This window comes from Ochotona princeps, chromosome 2, assembly GCF_030435755.1.
Source record: "Ochotona princeps isolate mOchPri1 chromosome 2, mOchPri1.hap1, whole genome shotgun sequence".
Classification (NCBI taxonomy): domain Eukaryota; kingdom Metazoa; phylum Chordata; class Mammalia; order Lagomorpha; family Ochotonidae; genus Ochotona; species Ochotona princeps.
In genome coordinates this window covers 12275998-12296264 of record NC_080833.1, presented here as the reverse complement: position 1 = coordinate 12296264, position 20267 = coordinate 12275998, and the positions used below count along the sequence as shown (strand labels likewise).

Here is a 20267-nt window from a genome sequence, read left to right as displayed (position 1 = left end):
GGGCCCAGCCCATGGTCCATCTTCCTCAGCTATCCTCAGCTATCCTAGGCTCATCAGCATTGAAGGCAGAGCACCTGTGCCTCAAACCAGTGTTCTTTTGGGATCCTGACTTGCAGGCTGGGGCTTCACTCACTGTGCCACAATGCTACAATACTATGTAGTGCACTGTGATGGTGCCTCACATGGGAATCACTCCCGTTGCTTCCAAGGACACCAGGACAGAGTGTGCAGGTGCTGAGTGATAACAAACCTGTAAGAGGCCTTTAGGTGGGAGCTCTTCTGACAGGTCCCAGGAACAAGCAACGTGTCCTACAGAGGAATGTACATTGACTCATAGCCTCCAACTACAGCTGGAAATTCTATAAAAGATTCCATACCATGTTGTCAGAGGGACATCGCAACTCCAAAGGAGCCTCCTGCAGTACGTGCTTTGCGAAGTAGCCCAAGCACTACCGCTATGGAAGGATTACGGGTGTCTGGCTGCCGATGTTGGCACTTAGACACTGTGTATTAACATTCCCCTAGACCTTGAACTTGACCAGCCTGATACTGATAGTGCACGCCCTTTGAGCTCTTTTATCAATGAGCTGTTGCTCCATTTAAGATTGAGTTACAAGACTCCCACCCCGTTTTCCCATTCTTCCAGATTCCTTCAAAATCAAAATCAGATAATCATAATGTTGCCAAAAATGAACTTTTTGTGAGTGTACATATGCTTTTTTGTTTATTAATGGTTTAGTTCATAGTTGGATAGGAAGAGAGACAGGGAGGGAGGTGAAAGAGAAGGAAAGAGAGAGCGACCGAGATAGAGAGAGAGATTCTATTTGCAAATTCATTTTCCAAATCACGGCTTCAAACGAGCAGGGTTTGGTCAGGGCCAAAATCTGGATGCCAACAGAGGTGTTCAACATGGGCAGCCTGAGCTCAGCCCTGGGAACGCTGCCACAACCTGGGACATCCATGGAAGTGCAGAGTAATTCACAAGGTGCTCCCTGCACCCCACATCTCTAGTCACCCCCTACCGCCCCGCCGCTCGCCACGCCCCTGTCCCTGACCTCTCAATTCACTGCTCCGCCCCACCTCCTCGGCTGGTCCCGCCGGCTTCCTGTGAGGCGCAGCCGCGTCTTTGCTTAAAAACTCACAGCAACTCTCACTTTGGGTCCTGCCTGAAAGGCTGTAATACGCACTTTGTTGGCTGAGTCCACGATCGATCGCTGCCGCCGCCACCATGTCCTGTCCCATGCCGCAACGCCGGGCCGTCACCACGGTGCTGGGCGCCATGGAGTTTGGGGGTCGCATGGACCAAGCCGCGAGCGCTGAGTCGATGCGCGCCTTCCTGGATCTGGGCCACAATGAGATCGACACGGCCTTCTACTACACGGATGGCCAGTCGGAGACCATCCTGGGGGGCCTGGGGCTCGGGCTGGGCCGCAGCGATTGCAAAGGTATAGACGTTCCTTGATGCCCCTTACACATTGCACTGCTGACCCTGATCCAAACATAGCATGGGGACACAGCCAGGCACCAGCAGCGCTAGGAACCCTGAGCACGCAGGGAAACATCAACAAGAATGTCTGGACCTTGCCTTTTCTTGCCTCCCTTCCTCCATTTTCCCCTCCAGGAAGGTTGCCCACGACCCACCCCTCTGGTCTAGTCAGCAATCCCCCAGCTTAGCCCAACTTTGGGCACTGAAGACAAAAGATCCTGGCACAGTGGGCCTGTCACTCCAGACATAGCAGGTGCTCCTGCGCTCCAGACCTGTTGAACCCTGCCCTCCCATCACTGGCACACGTTGGCAGAGCTCCAGGTCCCAGAGCTGCAAGGCAGAGCTGGGATGGGCAGTCTGCAGTGCTCTTCAGTGTTCCACTGGACACAGTGCCGTGTGTGACCAGTTGGCCTGACCTCCATGTCTATTGCCTCTTAGTCAAAATTGCCACCAAGGCACATCCCCTGGATGGAAGGACCCTGAAGCCAGAGAGTGTGCGGACCCAGTTGGAGACGTCACTGAAGCGTCTGCAGTGTCCACGAGTGGACATTTTCTACCTGCACATACCTGACCGCAGCACCCCCATAGAAGAGACGCTGCGTGCCTGCAATGAGCTGCACCAGGAGGTGAGGTGGCCTAGGCCTCAGGGTGGCTCTGCTCCTTGTCATCTTGTTACCAAGGGGTAGAAGGTCAAGTAGGGCAATGCCCGAGTGGACTGGGGCTCACCCTACCTGACTTCCTGTCCTACACTAGTGCTGAACACAGCCTCTCCCCACAGGGCAAGTTTGTGGAGCTGGGCATCTCCAACTACACTGCCTGGGAGGTGGCTGAGATCTGCACCCTGTGCAAGAAGAATGGCTGGATCCAGCCCACTGTGTACCAGGTGAGGGCCAGCGCTCCACAGCTCTACTTAACCTGGGGTCCTATCCCCACAGAGGAACCCTAGCATTCTGTGCTGTTTCAGACCCTCTGAGTGGCTACTGAGTGAGGTCTGGGAAACATCCCAGCTCCTCAGCCTGACCCTGGCAGCTCCTCCCTCTGTGCTGGCTGTGCACTGGCTCCCCCCTCCTGCCTGGCTTTGCCTGTCAGCCTGGGGCAGTGCTGAGTCCCTGGGAGAAGTGTTTAGGGCTCCCCCAGGTGGCTGTTCCCCAGGAAACCTTTCCCTGTTGTTCCCAGGAGCCCCAGTGTACAGTCCCTCCCTCACTTCCTCTTCCCCAGTAAGATGTGTCCCACTAGGGGTGTGGGTTGGGCATGGGCACAGCTCCCTGGGGCACACTGATGGTCTCTTTCCTTGATGATCTTGTTTCTTGCACCTTTCTCTAAATCCCAGCGTGGGAGGATCTTGTCCCTCTGGTTCCCAGTCCTTCTGGGGATCTTAGTGTGACACCCATCCTGGAGTGCCCATGACTGTGGCATGTTTGGGGTATTCCTCAGTGAATAGTGCTTTGGAGTCTTCCCTGCAGCTGGCATCTGTCCCCTAGGGTGTGTATAACGCCATCACCCGGATGGGAGAGAAGGAGCTGTTCCCCTGTCTCAGGCACTTTGGATTGAGGTTCTACGCCTACAGCCCTTTGGCCGGTATGCAGTATCCTGGGTCCCCTGGACAGAAGGGTCTGGAAAGGGGTGGGACCCTCTCTCTTGGGGTTTCCTCACCTGAGGGGTTCTGGGAGGTTCCTGAGCAGGGGTCTGATGGCATCTTCCTGCAGGGGGGATGCTGACTGGCAAATACAAATATGAGGACAAAGATGAAAAAAAACCTGAGGGCCGCTTCTTTGGGAATAAATGGTCTGAATTCAACAGGAACATGTGAGTTGTGCTTCTTTGCTGGGGGAGAGAGATGCATACTTGCTTGTGGAGGGCAATCAACTTCCTGTGAATGCCTTCCACAAAACCTGTAGTGGGTTCCTTCTGCTTTTCTTGGGGCTCTTGTAAATTTCTTACAGGACCACGGGATTTTCCAGGTCCTAGCTCTGCGCTGAGCCATCACCTGCAGGACTGTAAGGCTACGGAGACCTTGTCTCAGCTCCCTTGGCTGCACTTAATCACGTGAGGGTGGGTGTGGGACTCTCAGGACCAGAGATGTCATCAGGGCCTCTGGGGAGGGAGCCAGCAGCCTGGGGAGGCCCCTCCGTGCAGCAGGTGTACAGTGAGTTGGTTGTCTGGTTAACTGTTTAGCCTTTCCCTCAGGTGTCCCCCATGGGTGTGACCCTGTGTCACTTTTCCCCTCTGCCCAGTTACTGGAAGGAGGAACACTTCAAGGGCATCGCCCTGGTGCAGAAGGCCCTGCGGGCTGCGTACGGCTCCAGTGCACCCAGCATGACCTCGGCTGCCATCCGCTGGATGTACCACCACTCCCAGCTGAAGGTAACTCCACTGCCTGGCATGCAGCTTCCAGTGTTTGATGGAGCCAGAGAGTTTGTCTTCTCTTCTCATGAAGTCCTTTTTTTTCACCAGGTTCTCATGGGTCTGTTTCTGGTATTCTTTGTTCTCATATAAGTACTCAGTTCTGGAATAAGGTCTCACCAGCATGAGTTTGTTCATGACTTAGGCCTTATGCACCTGCTGTCCCAGTGATGCTGATGAGGAATAAGTGCAGATGGCTGTTATGGGGGTCACAATGCTAGCACAGCCATAACCACACACCCTTCCATCTCTCTCCTGTGCCGGGAGCTGAGTCTCTGACTCTGTCCCCGTCCCCAGTCTCCCTGGTGAAGCCGTTTCTGCACAGTCTGCCGTGGCCATGGCAGTGAGTCAGCACTGTATGAGGCGCCTTCCCAGTGTGGCTGCTAAAGGAGCACCCAGCCTCCCGGTGAAGGTTACCCTGTGTCCCCTGCGAGGACTGGGTTCCATTCCCTGCTCTGGGCCCTGACTTCAGCCTCCTGCTGATGGAGACCCGGGGAGGCTTGAGATGGTTGAAGGAGTTGACTCCTGCCACTGACATGGGAATCTCATTTATGCGTCCCCCGAGTCCTGGCTCCCAGAATTGGCTGTTATGGCTATTATGGGCTATGAAACAGCTGATATGATCTGTCTCTCTCCTGCTTTCTCTGTCTCCTGGTCTCTCAAGTAATACTCATAAAAGCAAATGTTTAGGTCTGTATGTGGTGGCATGCCAGGCTAAGACTCTTCTTATAGCATTGGCATCCCATATAGCACTGGTTTCTGTTCTGGTTACTCTACTTCCTTTTTTTAGGTATCTTACTTCTTTGTATCAGAGAGACAGATTAAAGAGAGACAGAAGGATCTTCCATCTGCTGGTTCACTGCCCAAGTAGCAGCAATGCCCAGAGCTCAGTCCATCTAAAGTTAGGAGGCAGAAGCTTCTTCCAGGTCTCCCATGAGGGCTTAGGGTCCCAAGGCTTTGGGTCATCCTCAACTGCTTTCCCAGGCCACAAGCAGGGAGCTGGATGGGAAATGGAGCAGCCAGGACATGAACTGGCACCCATATGTGATTCCAACCTCTGTAAGGCAAGAATTTCGCCACTGAGTCTTCTTGCCAGGCCCAGCTACTCTACTTCCAATCCAGCTTCCTCCTAACAAGCTAGGAGAGCATCAGAGGCTCTTTGGGCCTCTGTAGCATGTCCTACTCTGAGGAAGCTCCTGGCTCCCGGCTTCGGATTGGCTCAATTCCAGCTCTTGTGGGTGTTTGGGAGTTGCTAGTGGATGAAAAATCTGAGTCTCTTTCCATTCCTCTTTGTAAATCTGCCCACTAATTAAGATAACGGAATCTAAAAAACTCTCATGTTTTGAGGAAACAGAATTAAAGCATACATTTAGCTGGTTCCCGGAGATCCTTTTGGATGGAAGGTTTCAATGCATTTACTTACTATGCCTTTCAAACTGATGAAAAGTAATTAAATAATAGTTAAATAATTTTAAGGAGGCTCAGTGGATTGAGCCAAGGACTGTACTAATGGCATGTGCTATCATTGGCAGATTGAATGTTGGCTGCTCCACTTCTGATGAGGCTCTCTGCTAATGCTCTTGGGCAATCGGCAGAAGATGGTCCAAGAACACATTCCCCAGGGTCCACATAGGAGACCCAGATACAGTGTCAGGTGCCTGGCGTCAGCCTGGCCTGCCCTAACCATAGCAGCTGCCTGTGGGGTAATTGGGCAGCAGATGGAAGGCACTCTGTCTCTATGGAATTCTGCCTTTCAAATAGGTACGTCTTTAGAAAAGATTTAAATTCCACACATACCAGGAATCTACAAAAAGCTCAAAGACAAAGTGTAATATGAAATATGTTGAAAGCATTTCCAAATCTCGTGACCCTAACAACCTTACCTTCTGCTTCCTGTATCCATGACCTCTTTGGTTCCCCCTCAGGTGTAATCAAGGCTCACTAGGGCACGCTGGGGGCTGAGTGTGATCTCTCACTCCCTGACCACACTGAGAGTGGAGGACATGCAGGCTCAGAGAGGGTAACTAGCTAAGGCACGTTTGCTCAGCTGCTGGGTGGCAGGACCGGGCTCTGGACAAAGGTCTGTGTGGATGAACAGGTGGCCCCAGGGACAAGGACACAGGCAGGGAGTGACAAAGGCACAGCTGCCCAGCCCCTTGGGTCCTCTCTGGCCCAAGGACCCATAGTAGGGTGGGCAGCAAGGCTGGGCAGTGAGTGTGGCTGTGTGAGCTGATGTGTGCTGTTCCCTGCAGGGCGCTCATGGGGATGCGGTCATCCTGGGCATGTCCAGCCTGCAGCAGCTGGAGACGAACCTGGCAGCCGTGAAGGAGGGGCCACTGAAGTCAGAAGTTGTGGAGGCCTTTGAGCAAGCCTGGAACCTGGCTGTCCCCAAAGCTGCCAACTACTATTTCTAGGCCCTGGGTGGCTCAGGCTGCCCTGGCCTGTGTATCACCCCCTTTGTTCTCTCTCCTAACCCTGCTACCTTCTGCTGACCGGATGTGGTCTCTGTAGGTTGTCTAGTCCCACGGTTTCTGGGCCATGCTAGGAGCCTGAACCTGAAAATCTAACCTGGTCACTCTAGTGAGGAGCGCTGACCAGCAGCTTCCTGCCAGTGTGACTCACTGCAGGCAGTGGCAATGGCTCCAGTACTTAGGTTCCTGCCACTTAAAGGGGAGACCTGGATTGAATTCCAGCTAATTTCTGACTCATATCGTCTCACTTTCTTGGGCATTTGTGGAATAACTCATAGAGGGGATCTTTCTCTGCTTGCTCCTACTCACTCCAACCTCTACAATCAATAAATAAACATTAAAAAAATAGAAAACTCAATTTATCTCAATCAGATTCTCATGACCTGTTAGCTCAAGGGGTGATCACTGTCAGCAACAGTATATTCAAGTTCAAAGCTGAATGGAACAGAAATACCACAGAAGACAAGTGCCAAAGTCTCCGGCTTGGTATGGGATGGGTGTAGAAAACCATTGTTCTTTGCAGTAGGAGGCTGGGAAACCAGTCTAGGTTTCTCAGGTGAATGTTGGGGATCCAGTTACTTCAGTGAACACCTGCTACCACCCAGGTAGAAGAGGGAAGGTGGAATCTGGAGTCAAGCCAGGAGTTGAGCCTAGCCCCTGGGGGATGAGATGTAGGCCTCCCAGGAGAACTGTGAACAGCCTAGCACCTGTCCCTTCTGGTCTAGACCATCATTGAAACAGTCTAGGGAAATTGGTATTGACCCCGTGAGAGGATGACAAGGGGGCATGGTATTCCTGGCCAGGAGAGGTCTTTGGAATCTCCTCTTTTTCCTACACAGATGTGAAAAGCAGACCTTAGACACTGCCCTGGCCCTGAACACCCAGGGTGTCACCATGCAGCATGGACAGGGGAGAGGAGCGCCTGGCTAGAACATGATGTCGGGAGGGGGGGCGGGGGTTGCAGATTGCCTGGGCAAGGGATTCTATGGACATATTGGAATAGGGGACACTGAGGGGATTTTGACAGGTGCTGAATTCTTATAGGAACTTCCACAGACCAGGCCACTACACTCTCAGGTAAGCAAGAGAGCTGAGACAGAATGGTTCAGAAAGGGAAACTGTAGGGCATGTCTGAGTCAGGAGAGGTACCCACCCATGTGGGAGATCCGAGCTGGGCTAGGTAGCATTGTCCCCTGACACATGGGAAAGCTGGCCCTAGGGGCAGGGAGGCATGTCTGGCAGGGCCAGGCTGCAGTATGCACCTGGCAGTGTTGGGGCAGGAGTTAGTTGGCACATCAGGCTGTGCAATAATACCCACCAGAATATGAAAGATCCAGATCCTAGGGAGGATTTGCTGGTCTTTGGGGGACTGCAGCACCCAAGGGTTTGCAGAGGCCTTGATAGCTGAGGCTGGTGAAGGTTTCAACCAGGCACGACCACAGAACTCATTGGCACTCACAGGAACTAGAACTAGCAGCAGGCTGGGCTGGGCCGGCCTGCAGCATCCTCAGGCGCACATTAAAACTGGGCCTGAGGATGGGCCAGGCTGTGCCATGCAAAGGCTAATACTTGGGAAGGACCATACCAGGCTGGACCACAGCACCTACCAGCACATGTGAGATCTGGGACTGGGAGCAGGTCTGGAATGGGAGCTTGGAGAACTCTGTTGTTAGGCTGCAGTTCCTCCTGGTGAGCACAAGAGTCAAGGCTGGAGGCGGGCCTGGCCAGACAAAGCTATAGCACATGTGTGTATCAGGTCTGGGGGCCATAACACTCATGGATTTGCAAAGAGCCAGACAGGATGTGGGATGACGGGTCAGGTCTGGCAGCAGCACCTGACAGCATGTGCAAAAACCAGTACTGTGCGGAGTTAGTGTGGGTCACGCTGACTAGACTGCAGCCCACCAAGATGCGTATTGGCTGCTGCAAGTGACAGACCCAACCTGACCCTGCACTAGCTAGCACATACAAGACTCAAGACTGAGGTCACCCCAGGGAAGTTTTCTCGGGGGACTCCCCAGTTAGACTGCTTGACTCAAGTCCTTGCGTTAGGGAAAATCACATGATCTGTGATTTGACCTTGGAGTGCACGTATCAGGACTGGGCCTCCAAGATGTTAAGGCCTGTCAAATAGAGCATGTACCCAGCTACACATGAAAGACCAGACAGCCAGTTCATCTAAGCCAGCAAGGACATCGAGGACCTCATCAAAATCGAAAGTGGACAGGTTAAACAATTTTCTTTTGGCCAGCCTTTGCAGCAAATGTCTAAGTCTGTGACTGTGCCAAAGGAGACCTGGTCATACAGTAGACCCTAAAAAGATTTTCTCAACCCAGATGCAAAGAAGCTTCCACCATCTCAGAACTGTCAAGACCACTCAAGCAGCACCTTCAGAACATTCTTCCCCACACCGGGGTCTCTAAGGTGACAGCAATCACCGTTTCCATCCCTAGGCACTGATCTAGTCAGACAGCAAGGAGTGGTCTCCTCTTTCTGCTTCCTCCCACAGGCACAGGAGGAAGAAAAATTTAAAAAAAAGAAAGAAAGAAAAGAAACACTAATCTCACCCACCTTCCCTTCCGTATCCAGACCCTCCCAACCCTAATCAGAGGCTCACATTGGCACGTGTCTCCCTCAACTATATAAACAATATTTAACATAAGATGAAACATGCTTTAAAAGCAGACAATAACAGCCTGTACCTCAAGTGGCAACTGTTCCAGTCTGGACTTCCATGTCCACAGAGTGAGTATGGCTGCCTGATGCTGAACTCCGCAGTATGTAGTGATATGCCAGTCCATGCCGACAGCAATCAGGGAGCCTGACAATGCCACACTCACCCCCTCCACTGAGGACCACGTTTCTGCTCTGCTGCCTGTGCCCCGGTTGCCATTTGTGACGTGGCCAGGGAGGTCGGGTAGGCGACCTGACTGTCTCCATGGAATTTCAAGAGACAACTCTACACAGGAACTAAGGCTCGTTGCTGAGCAGCGTGGTGCGGGCTTTGCACCTTCACAAAATTCATTCTTTCTTCTTAACTCACTCCCTCCGTTCCTTCCTTCCTACATATAAAATATATTCTTAATATATATATTTAAAATAAAAGAACATTCATCTATGTTCATGATATTGCAAAAGCACAGGATCTTGTTGCAAGAACAAAAGATCTGTGTGGTAGCAACGAACTTGCTCCCAGCACCTGATGGAGCCTGACCCTCTGGCCTTCCTGTTGCTGCTGAAAGATATTCAGAATGTGACTCTGCAACACTGGGCATGTCAACCAGCACCTTCCCCAGGGGCAGCAGGCCAGAGTGCAGCTGAGCCAGTGGGTCGGCCCAAGCCCCACCCTCCAGCCTTCAGCACCACTCCTGCCCTGCTCATGAGTTCCTGCCCTGCTTTGTCCCTGGTAGAATCCTGTGGAATTCGGATTACATCACCTATGCTGTGCAGGAGCCTTTAGGAGGGCCTGGGTCAAGGATGTTGCTCCTCTGGGAGGGAGAGGCCGGACTCCTGCGACAGGGTCAGTGGCCATGAGAACAGGTTGATTGACTGTGGGCAGGTCCCCGAGGGAGGTCTGGTGCACACAGGCCTCCCGCCCTTTCCCCTCCCACATGGCTTGGAGCAGCACAAGGTCTCCACCGGAAGCTAATCAGGTGCTGGGTCTGTGTGTTTGAACTTCTCAGCCTCTAGGATGTGAGACAGAATAAACTTCATTTCTTTATAAATCACCAGTCTTGGGTATCATGTTACAGTAACAGAAAATCCCAGCTAATTTCCTACATCAAAGTGACACAAGTGAACAAAAGCAATTTTATATGATTCAAGGCTCAAGGTTTAAGCTCATCTTTCTTTGTGAGAGCTGGAGCTGGGTACACACATGTTGGGCAGCAGGCCCTTAGGCACAGGGGCCTCTCCAGGCCAGGCTGTGGCACTGACAGGTTTACCAGAGAGTCAGGGCTAGGTACATGCCGGCAGGGGTGTTGAAGAACCAGCACTCCAGGGCTCCCTGGCTCAGACCACTGCACCTGCTACAGGAGTGAGATACGCTAATCACCTGTAATGTCAGAAAACAGCCTGTGCTTCCAGTTCATGTTAGCCTCAAACACCTCAGGACCACACATCTCAGGGAGCAGAGAGGTGGGTATGTGGTCTGGCCTCAGCCCACACGGTCCATCACGGGCCCACCTCAGTTACTGACCCCTGTGCCAAGGTGAAGAACATAGTCAGGTGCACATGAAAGGTTAGACAGCCTGCTCCTCTGAACCCTCCAAAGACCTCAGAAGTCAACAGCGTCTCAGAGCACTGCGCCTGATGTGGGGACAAAGCCATTGGCACCAAGCAGAAGTTCTTTGTCTTTTCAGAGACCTGAGACAGAAACATTTCTGAAGCCAGGACGAACAAGTCCTATGTCCCTGATCAGCAGGAAGTAACTGCAGAAGGTGTGATGGATCTGTGCCCTGGGGCAGCCCTCAAGATTAAGGTCAGAAATCTCTGAGGAGTGAATTCAGGGGCAGCTATGCAGCTAGCTTGGGATCACAAGCTGGGTAGCCACACCTCCCTAGCCTATGTAAATCCCACCTGCCTAGCTATCAATCAGGTGACCCCTACCCGAGGTGCACCTCCCTGACTGGTACCTGGACTGGTATGGAAGCAAACCACTGTCCTTCTGGGGCTCCTGTGTGCTCTGGCAGCCTGGCGAGGCTCTTTGTCTCTTTCTGTGGACACAGGACAGAGGGCAGTAACATTTCTTTCCCATCTTGTGCTTCCGTGCCCACTTCTTTCATGACCATGCCCCACCTAAGTCTAAGATATCTCACCTTTTTTTTCCAAAGAATTATTTGAAACACAGAGTTACAAAGAGAAAGCGAGACAGAGAGGGAAAAGCCTTGCATCTGCTTGTTCACTCTCTGTATGAACGCAATGGCTTGAGCTGGTCATACCTGAAGCCAGGAGCCAGGGACTTCTTCACAGTCTGCCACATGGATGAGGGCTTAAACAATGAGCCATCTTCTGCTGCTTTTCTAGGACATAAATGCAAAGCTGGATTGAAAGTAGAGCTACCAGGACTCAAACCAGTGTCAATATGGAATGCCAGTGCCACACTCTTCCGCCTACCCTGGCACCTGCCAGCATAAGTGGTGGGGTTGGTTGGGTTGAGTTAGGCTGCAGCACCCATTGGTGCGTATGAAAGCTGAATGGGGTGCAGGACAGACTGGACTATTCACCGCACACATCATCATGTGCAGGAACCAGGGCTGGGGCAGGCCTGGTGGGAGTTGTTTGGGGTCACTTTAACCAGGCTGCAGTTGCTGCTGGTGTGTGTGTGAGGGCTGAGTGTGCAGTGGGAAGGATTGGGCTGGGCTGCAGCACCCATTGGTTTGTGTGAGATGAGGCTGGAGACAAAACTGACCCGCAAATACAAACACCAGTGCATGTGTGGGTTCATGTGAGTGAGATTGAACTAGACCCCATACTGGCTAGTACACAAAGGAATCAGGTCTGTGGTCACCTCAAGTGAGGTTTCTTGGTGGACCTCCATCACTGAACTGCTGGGCTCAGAATGCCAACCATGGGAAAAAACTGCAAGATCTGTGGTCTGACTGTGTGTTTTATGTGTCAGAACTGGTTCTCCCTTTTGCTGAAGATGGTGCAGTGGACACCATGCCTGATGCACCTTGGGGATATGAAAGTTCACTGGGGCCTGCAGAGAACATCTAGTATTATAGTAGAGAATGAAGAGCAGAAGAAACTGGACAACTCTTCCAGCCAAACATCGACAGCAAGAATCTTGACAAGTGGAGACTCTGAGCTGCACTGTGTCAGCCAATGAACCTTGGAAGGATCTTTTCATCCCTGGAGCAACAAAATCAACAGCATTTCAGAACTATGGAAACCACTTGAGCAGTAGCCTTGGAACACACTCTATACTGGGGACTCTGGGATGGCATTGGGTGGCCTACCCCATTCCCATTGAGATGCTAGGTGTGGCTTCTCCCCTTCTCTTCCCTCTTTCCCCAGATACAGAAAAAAAAAAAACATTAAAGAAAGAATAGATTCATCCACTTTCCCCTGTTCCTTGACCTTTCCCACTCTGGTCGGCGGTCAACACAGGCATTCATCTTTTTCGGCTATGTAAACATCATTAAACATAAAATAAAATGCTCTTGAATTGACTGTGGTGGTTGCACAACTCTGCACACCCTAAAGCCCTTTGACTTATTGACATGAAATCGGCAAATGGGGGCTGGTGTTGTGGCAGAGCAAGTAAAAAGCTGCCACCTACAATCCCATTGCCCTGCCAGTGTGTCTCCTGACTCTACCATTGTTGACGTAGCTCCTTGCTAATGGCATGGGAAAGCAAGAGGTTTCCCCAGGTGCTGGAATCCCAGCTGAGGAGGACCTGGAAGAAGCTCTTGGCTTCTGGCTTTGATCCTGTCCTGTCCTGGCCACTTCTGCTGGAGTCCAGCTCCAGCTGAGTTCGGAACTCGAGAAGGATGAGGTGGATGAGAAGGATGCGTGGATGAGGTGCAAAGAGGAAAGAAAGACGGACCACTAGAATTTCATGATCATAATGGATAATGCGGGAAAGCTGTCTGCTTTATTTATACAAAACAGTCAAACTCTGGCTCAGACCTTTTACGTCATTGTCAAGTGGGTGTCTCTAAGGATAATTCTGCTGTTTTACCTTAAAACAATAGAAGTTCCTGCTACAATTCTTAGTCTACAACTTGATCTTGTATCACAAAGAAAAGGAGAACCTAAAGATCAAGGAAAGAATGAAACCCTAAATATAGGTCCCTTGATTAGCATAAGGTCAATGGGGACAGCAAAGACAGTAGGAATAATAGAAGGCCTTTTTTTTTTTTTTTAAGATTTATTTTATTTTTATTACTAAGTCAGATATACTGAGAGGAGGAGAGACAGAGAGAGGAATTGGAGCTGCGGGGATTAGAACCAGCAGCCATATGGGATCAAGGCGAGGACCTTAGCCACTAGGCTACGCTGCAGAGCCCTAGAAGGCCCTTTTTGCAAGACATTATTATTGACATTAACCTCCAAGCTCACATTGAGTAAAAGGCCAACTCCACAGTAGCAAACAATGCCTGAATGGATCAGAATTCTTCTGCAGGGTGGTCCGGTGTCCTTGCAAAGGGAGATGGAGCTGCATTCAGGTGGTTGTAGAGACATCCGCCCAGGCCCTGCCGAACAGCGGGAAGTTCCTTGCAACCTTCTTCACACCCTCATGTCCCCCACATCCACTGCACGGACCCCAACACACTTCCACCATATGGGGAGTGGACCAGCAGATGTAAGAGATCTCTGTGTGTGTCTCTCTCTCTATATAACTGACTTTCAAATAAATCAATCAGCCAATCAATTTCTATTTTTAGCATAGCAAGATATATAGATCAGAAATTTAAGCTCCAATGGTCAGGAAGAAACCTTTAGCAGAGAAGGAGCTGCAAATCTGGTAGCAGTGGGGCCTTTTAAGCACAGTATGAGGGAGCAAAACAAAATGCAAAACCTGTTTGTATCAAAAGCATGGATCTAAAACCCACTGAAAGGCCGGAATTGCTGTCCCAACTGTGCTGCCTAGAATAAAGCAGAAAGGTCTCTCACAGTAAGACTGAAAACCCAGAGGAGGCGGGCTGGCATTCACACCCCCAAAAACATCCCATCAGAGACTCAACCCTGTCCATTGTTCATCTGACTCCATACATTCCCTCCCTCAGAGGAGTGGACCCTGGCTGCTGTTAGGGACACGGTGCGTGTATGTAGGGTTTGGGGGCAGGTTAATGAGGACATCACTGAGTAGTGCGCATGAATTACAGAGGAGCAGTTAGGTTTGAGGGAGATCCCAGGAGACGAGGACACGGTCATCATACATAGCAAGTATTAATGGCATAGAGATGCTCCCTTATCTTTGCAAGGTATTTAGGGGAGGGGACTGCACCTAACCAATTGTGTTGTGATCCATCTCTAGGGAAGGCTCCTCCATGCACGCCAGTCTGTGTGGTTTAGCACATTAGGAGCTGGAGGAGCCTGAGGTGCCAGTAGAGGTGAGACAACCACTTACTGCAACCCGGGGTAGCCCTGTATGTCTTCCCTGTCCACGATTAGGTAGAGTTGAGTATGCGGTCCTTACCTTGGCATGCCCAGGTGCTGTTTCATGGCCAGTTAGGAAGACAAGCCCAAGCAAGAAATGGCTGTAGGAAGGCCTCCCCCTTGGCAGAATGGAGGTGGTTTACGGAAGGGAGGACAAGCGAGCATCAGGGTAATGATGACTAGCAGACCACTAACATGAAAGCAGACTCAGGGTTCTAGCAACTACAGCTGAGTGGGGCTAACAACACAGGAGCCACTTTTCTACAGGCGAGGTCTTCTCAAACAGCAGCCTGAGTCCCAGAGTGGCCTCACATGCATAGTTATGGTCCCCATCTGCGTTAGGACCAGGGGGGATCTTCTGGAGTTGAGTCTACAGGGACCGCCAAGGTGCAGACTATAACTTGGGTCTAACTGAACCAGGCTTCATGGCCTGAGCCCTTTGCTGCAAAGGGAGTGGGCAGAAAAACAGTGAAAGGGCCCTGCAGGATGTAGAGAGGGAGGGCAGGAGAGTGGCTGCGGAGGGCTTTAAGATCTCACCAAGTATGAGTGATGCCCAGACAGTAGTAAAAATGTTACATAAAGAGGGGAGCTCAGAAAAAGGGGTTTGAGGTTAAAGCATTTGTATCAACATTCTGTCAAGGAAAATGCACGCCTGTCCTTGGGCAGATTGGCTCACCGCACAGGTCTGGGTAAGAGTCTTTGTTTGCAGCCTCCTGATTTTGGGGAGCAAGCATGGGAATTCTCAAAGGACCAGACTTCGAAAAAGAGCCATGACTTTGCTGAAGCCTGTTAGAAAACAAGGAGATATCACAAAATCTGTGGAAAGTGAAATGAAAAACTAAGTTTATTTTACTGCAAAAAATAGTCCATGTATAACTTTTGTTTGAACAACATTTCCCATGAATGTCTTCATGACTTCCCCTCAGAGTTCTCCTGTGCTGATGGCACCAGGCTTCAGGGAGGAAATCCAGCCCAGGACTCTGGAAGTGACTGGGGTGGGACGAGGTGAGGGGAGAAGAGCGACTCTCCCCTGGGTTCTCTACTGTGAAGTTCCTGCAGCACATACCCAGGCTGAAGGCTGCCCGTGGTTTGAGGGTGCCATCAACATGAGCTGGCATTAGTTTTGCTCTGCAGAGAGCTGGCCGTGTTGATCTCTAAGAACCTTCATCCCTAACTCCATGGGCAGCATGGAAACTAAGCAACAGTTGCCAGCTCCTTGCTCTGCGTTTGCAATAAACAACTACTTTCTTCCAACTCTCCAATGTCAGAGATTGACTTTTTGTGTATCAGGAGTGCGGTCCCGCTATGAGGTTCTACAATATTGCTTCCAACCAGTTTGGAGTGTTGGTGTGTAACAACAATTTCTTTTTTTTTTTTTTAAAAGATTTATTATTATTGGAAAGCCGGATATACAGAGAGGAGAAGAGACAGAGAGGAAGATCTTCCATCCGATGTTTTACTCCCCAAGTGAGCCGCAACGGCCGATGCGCGCCGATCCGAAGCCAGGAACAAGGAACCTCTTCCGGGTCTCCCACGCGGGTGCAGGGTCCCAAAGCTTTGGGCTGTCCTCGACTGCTTTCCCAGGCCACAAGCAGGGAGCTGGATGGGAAGTGGAGCTGCCGGGATTAGAACCGGCGCCCATATGGGATCCTGGTGCGTTCAAGGAGAGGACTTTAGCCGTTAGGCCACGCCGCCGGGCCCTCGACAACAATTTCTGTATCAATTTCCATAACAAGTGATCAGAGAAATGTAGCAATTCAAAAGGATCCTCCTGTAGCAACGCGCTTTGTAAAGTGGCCCACCCAGCAGTAACTAAGTGCTGCAGTCCATTCAGTGCGTGTGGATGACACAAAGGTATAAAGAGAACAGCTCACCTGTTAGCAAGGCCGTGAGGAGCGTCCAGCCTGGCAGGTGTCTCAACAACCCCCTCAGTGTGGTTCCCCGCTCCCCCCCCCCGTTTGCAAGGACCCTCAACTACCTGTTCAAGAATCCTGAAATCTGTTGAGACATTGTTTACCCTGGTGAGATGGTATCTGTAACTTAGGAACTAATGTTATTAATAATGTCTTGGTGAGTGGGCCTTTAATAATTTATGAGAATCAATGGACACAGCAGTACAATTGAGCCCATGGTGTTCCTGACCATCTTGCTGTATGCCTAACTATTGTCCCAGAGCCTGGCCCAGATAGATAGCGCATCCCTTGAGAAATGGCTTGATAAGTATGTCAAAAGTTGATGCAAGTGATGGGCATACGAGAAATCCATTTATTGTGTGACTGTGCCCCCAAAGCTATTGTAGTGATGAGTATAGTTACTGTAACCTTAAGGGTTGGTCTGCTTTTGCAATTTCTTTTAACCATAGAAAATGTGTCTGTCTTGTCTCTCCTGTGATTAGAGGAACTAAAGGATGTTTACACTAACGTTAAAAACTAATTATGTAGTTGTATAGGATAAACTGATTATGATTATGTAGTTATAGTAGGATTTTATGTAAAAGTTTTTTGTTTTTGATCTTTATGTTTTTCCCTTTACAATATATTTTTTTTCCTTTAAATGATAGAATAATTGTAGAAAGAGAAATAGAGTAGGAGTGTATTACTGATTAATACGTAATTTCTACTGTTGCTGGCTGCAGAGTTCCTGGTTGCAAGGTCAGGATGAATAATGGCTTACTTTGAAGTGAAATGATTACAATATTTTGCAGAATCATCTTTGTAACCACCTGTTAACCATGAAGTAAAAATAGAACAATCAAATGTTTGTGCAAAAGCTTGTAATGGTTTCTGTTCTGCATAAGTAAAGAAGACAGCTTTCTTGAGTTGTCCATTATGATCAACGAGTCATAGGGGTCTGCATCTTCTTTCTTGCTGACTCCACACATTCCTCTCAAGCTGGAGCGGGTCTCCAGCAGTAACCAAGTTCTACTTGGGTGTCTCCTGTCTGATTCAAGCCCAGAGGATTGCAGGTGTCTGGAGTCACGACATTTCTGAAGCAGATGTCGGCACTTAGACACTGTAGGTATTTACATTCCCCTGGGCTTTGGACTTGACCACCCTGATACTGACATGCACGCCCTTTGAGCTCCTTTGCCAGGGAGATGTTGCTCCATTGAAGATGCCATTGTAAGTCTGCCACCCCATATTCCCATTCTTTAAGATTCTTTCTGAATCAAAATCACATTTCAACCATGTACAAAAATGAACAATTGTGAGGTGGGCTTTTACTTACTTATTCATTAAATGTTTTCTTAATGATTGTAGAGAGAGACAGGGAGGGAGAGAGAGAGCAAGAACAAGAGAGAGAGTGACATGAAGAGAGAGCTCCCACCTGCTCGTTCACTCTTCAGATCACTCCAATGACCAGGGCTGGCTCAGAACCATCGCCCAAAGCTGGATCCATCACAGAGGTGTCCAGCATGTGCGGCAGGAGTTGCCGGGCCGTTACTGCTGCCTGTCCAGGTGTGTGCTGGGCAGAGCAGACAGTGACCCGCACCTAGAACCCAGCTTTCTTCCTAGGAAGGCAGACATCAGCCACCAGGCTAAGCGCTTCTTCCTATCACCTCTGGAGTGTGTGTTTTTCAAGGAATTCTTCCAATTTGCCAAAAGCTGGGGTCCATGTGGTGTATGTGGAAGACATGAAGGTGTGAAGAATATTGTTCCACTGCAGGCAGGGCCACAAGGAATTTCCCGCTGCATGGCAGGGCCCTGCAGATGTCTCTACAACCACCTGAATGCAGCTCCACCTCCCTTTGCATGGACACCCAGACAACCCCACTGAGATTTTGATAAATCTGTTTGGCCATTGTCTGCCACTACAGAGTTGATCTTTACTATCAATGTGAGCTTGGAAGTTGATGCTGCTGATAAAGTCTTAGCAAAAGGGCCTTTTACAATTCATGTTGTCTCTGTGTCTCTGCTGCCCCCATTGACCACCTTGACCTTTAGCTCCCTCTTTCTGTGATGCATTTCCTCCTTTAACTGATTCATGAGGATTGTAGTAGGAAAGTGTTACTGATTGACATGCACCATCTATTGAGAACTTCCTGCCCAGAGGGTCAGGATGGATAACATCCTGTTGACAGAATTATCCTTGGAAACACCCACTTGACCATGACGTAAAAAGTCTGAGCCAGAAGGAATCAAGATGGCGAAATAGGGTAAGGACACATTAAAATGGAAGGAGAAACATTTAATCAGGATAAAGCAGAGAGGACACATTCCAGGAAATAGGAGAGGACAGAACAACAGCAGAGGGGTACCTGGAGACTGACAGACACAGAAAAGCAGTGAAAACAATGGTATGGTGTTGCAGTGACTGCTACTCCAGCGGCATTCAGCTAACGGTGATCTGAATTCCACCAGCAGCGATCTGAACTCCACCAGCAATCAGGAGGGAAGGGACTTTCACCGGGAGCTTGGGAGGTGAACCCAGACAAAGAACTGTCTGTCCTGATGGTCTGTTTGATTTGACCAGGAGCAGAGACAGAGCGGCAGATCCCAGACGGTTTGACTGCTTCTGTATATAAAAAAGCAGACAGCTTTCTCGCATTGTCCATTATGATCCCAGAACTGAAGTGGTCTGTTTCATTCCTCTTTGAGCCTCATCCACGCACCCTCCTTGAGTTGCGAACTCAGCTGGAGATGAATTAGGCAACCTTGCTAAAAGAGTTGCTCATGAGCCTGAGTTATAGCACATGGGTGACCTGTTGAACGGTTCAAGTCCCAGAAGCTCTACTTCCCACCCAGCTCTGTGTTCCTGTGTCTGGGAAAGCAGCAGAACATGGGAAAGTCCCTGGGTCCCTGCCACCCGCGTGGGAGGCTGAGATGGAGTTCCTGCCTCCTGGCTGTTTGATGTCATTAGGGACTGAAAGATCCTTCCCTCTCCATCTCCAACTCTGTCTTTCAAGTATATGTCATTGAAAGAAATACAATTTTTTTTTCCCATGGAGGACAGTGTGGCACAGGTGGAGAAGTTACAACTTGCAATGCCTGAATCTCCTGTGCTAGTGACACAGCGTGCTTTCATGATGCAACTCCCTAGTAAGGCATCAGGGAAAGTAGCAAAAGATGGCCCAAGGGTTTCAGTGCTTGCCACCCACGTGGCAGAACAACCTGGAGCTCCTGGCCTCTGGCTTGGCCTGCCTAAGCCCTGTGGGTTGAAGCCTTTTGCAGAGAGCACCAGCAAATGGGAGCTCTGGGTCCCTGTGGCTCAGCCAGGCAAACCAAGGAGTGGGTGCTCAAGAACAGAAGAAAGGTGTTGTTCCTTGAGTGTGCAACAGGAGGCTCTCACTTCTTGGAGCAGTGAGGCCTTGCCTGCAGGACCCTGAGTCTCAGGGTGTGGCGCTATTTACCAAGACACATTCAGGATCACCCTGCCGTGCATGGGCTCTGGGAGGATGGGGGTGGGTGAGGGCGACAGGGATCTGGCAGAGTTCAAGCAGAAGTGGAGGAGGCGGGGCGCTGTGGCAGGAAGGACTGACCTTGGGCTGACTGCCAACCTCGACACCCAGCTCAGGCCTGGACCTACGGCCAAAACATGCATCATCCATGGAAGGCCACAGCCACAGGGCCAATTCAGACAGCATTGGCTCTGTGGCGAGTCCCCATTGGTTGCTCCCCTGCCTTTCGCAACCACCCACTCAGCATCGTGTTGCCTCTCCTGGCCATGGACCGTCCCTGACCCCCCGACCTGGCTGCTCACCACCACGCCAGGCCCATGTCTGTTGGCCTCTCTGCTCTCCATGACCCTCCCGCCCCTCTCTACGTCCCTTCTGCCTACATGGTCCAGTCTCTGCTTCCCTT

The 20267-nt window shown here is 50.5% G+C and overlaps 1 protein-coding gene across 1 annotated transcript; it reads left to right on the top strand.

Moving 5' to 3' along the window:
* The first annotated feature begins 1146 nt into the window (after window positions 1-1146).
* Window positions 1147-6685, top strand: LOC101526591 (aflatoxin B1 aldehyde reductase member 2-like). The gene is made up of 7 exons (XM_004592420.2): window positions 1147-1445; window positions 1925-2112; window positions 2265-2369; window positions 2968-3064; window positions 3193-3292; window positions 3721-3850; window positions 6142-6685. Exons 1-7 carry the CDS (start codon window positions 1229-1231, stop codon window positions 6301-6303), a joined length of 999 nt encoding a protein of 332 aa, XP_004592477.2. The 5' UTR covers window positions 1147-1228; the 3' UTR covers window positions 6304-6685.
* Window positions 6686-20267: the final 13582 nt, after the last annotated feature.

Bases quoted from the DNA above. Each gene is read 5' to 3' on its own strand.
- LOC101526591 (XM_004592420.2), top strand. From the start codon at position 1,229: ATGTCCTGTCCCATGCCGCAACGCCGGGCCGTCACCACGGTGCTGGGC. The intron at 2,113-2,264 runs GTGAGGTGGCCT...CTCTCCCCACAG, and splicing joins GCAATGAGCTGCACCAGGAG to GGCAAGTTTGTGGAGCTGGG. The intron at 2,370-2,967 runs GTGAGGGCCAGC...TCTGTCCCCTAG, and splicing joins TCCAGCCCACTGTGTACCAG to GGTGTGTATAACGCCATCAC.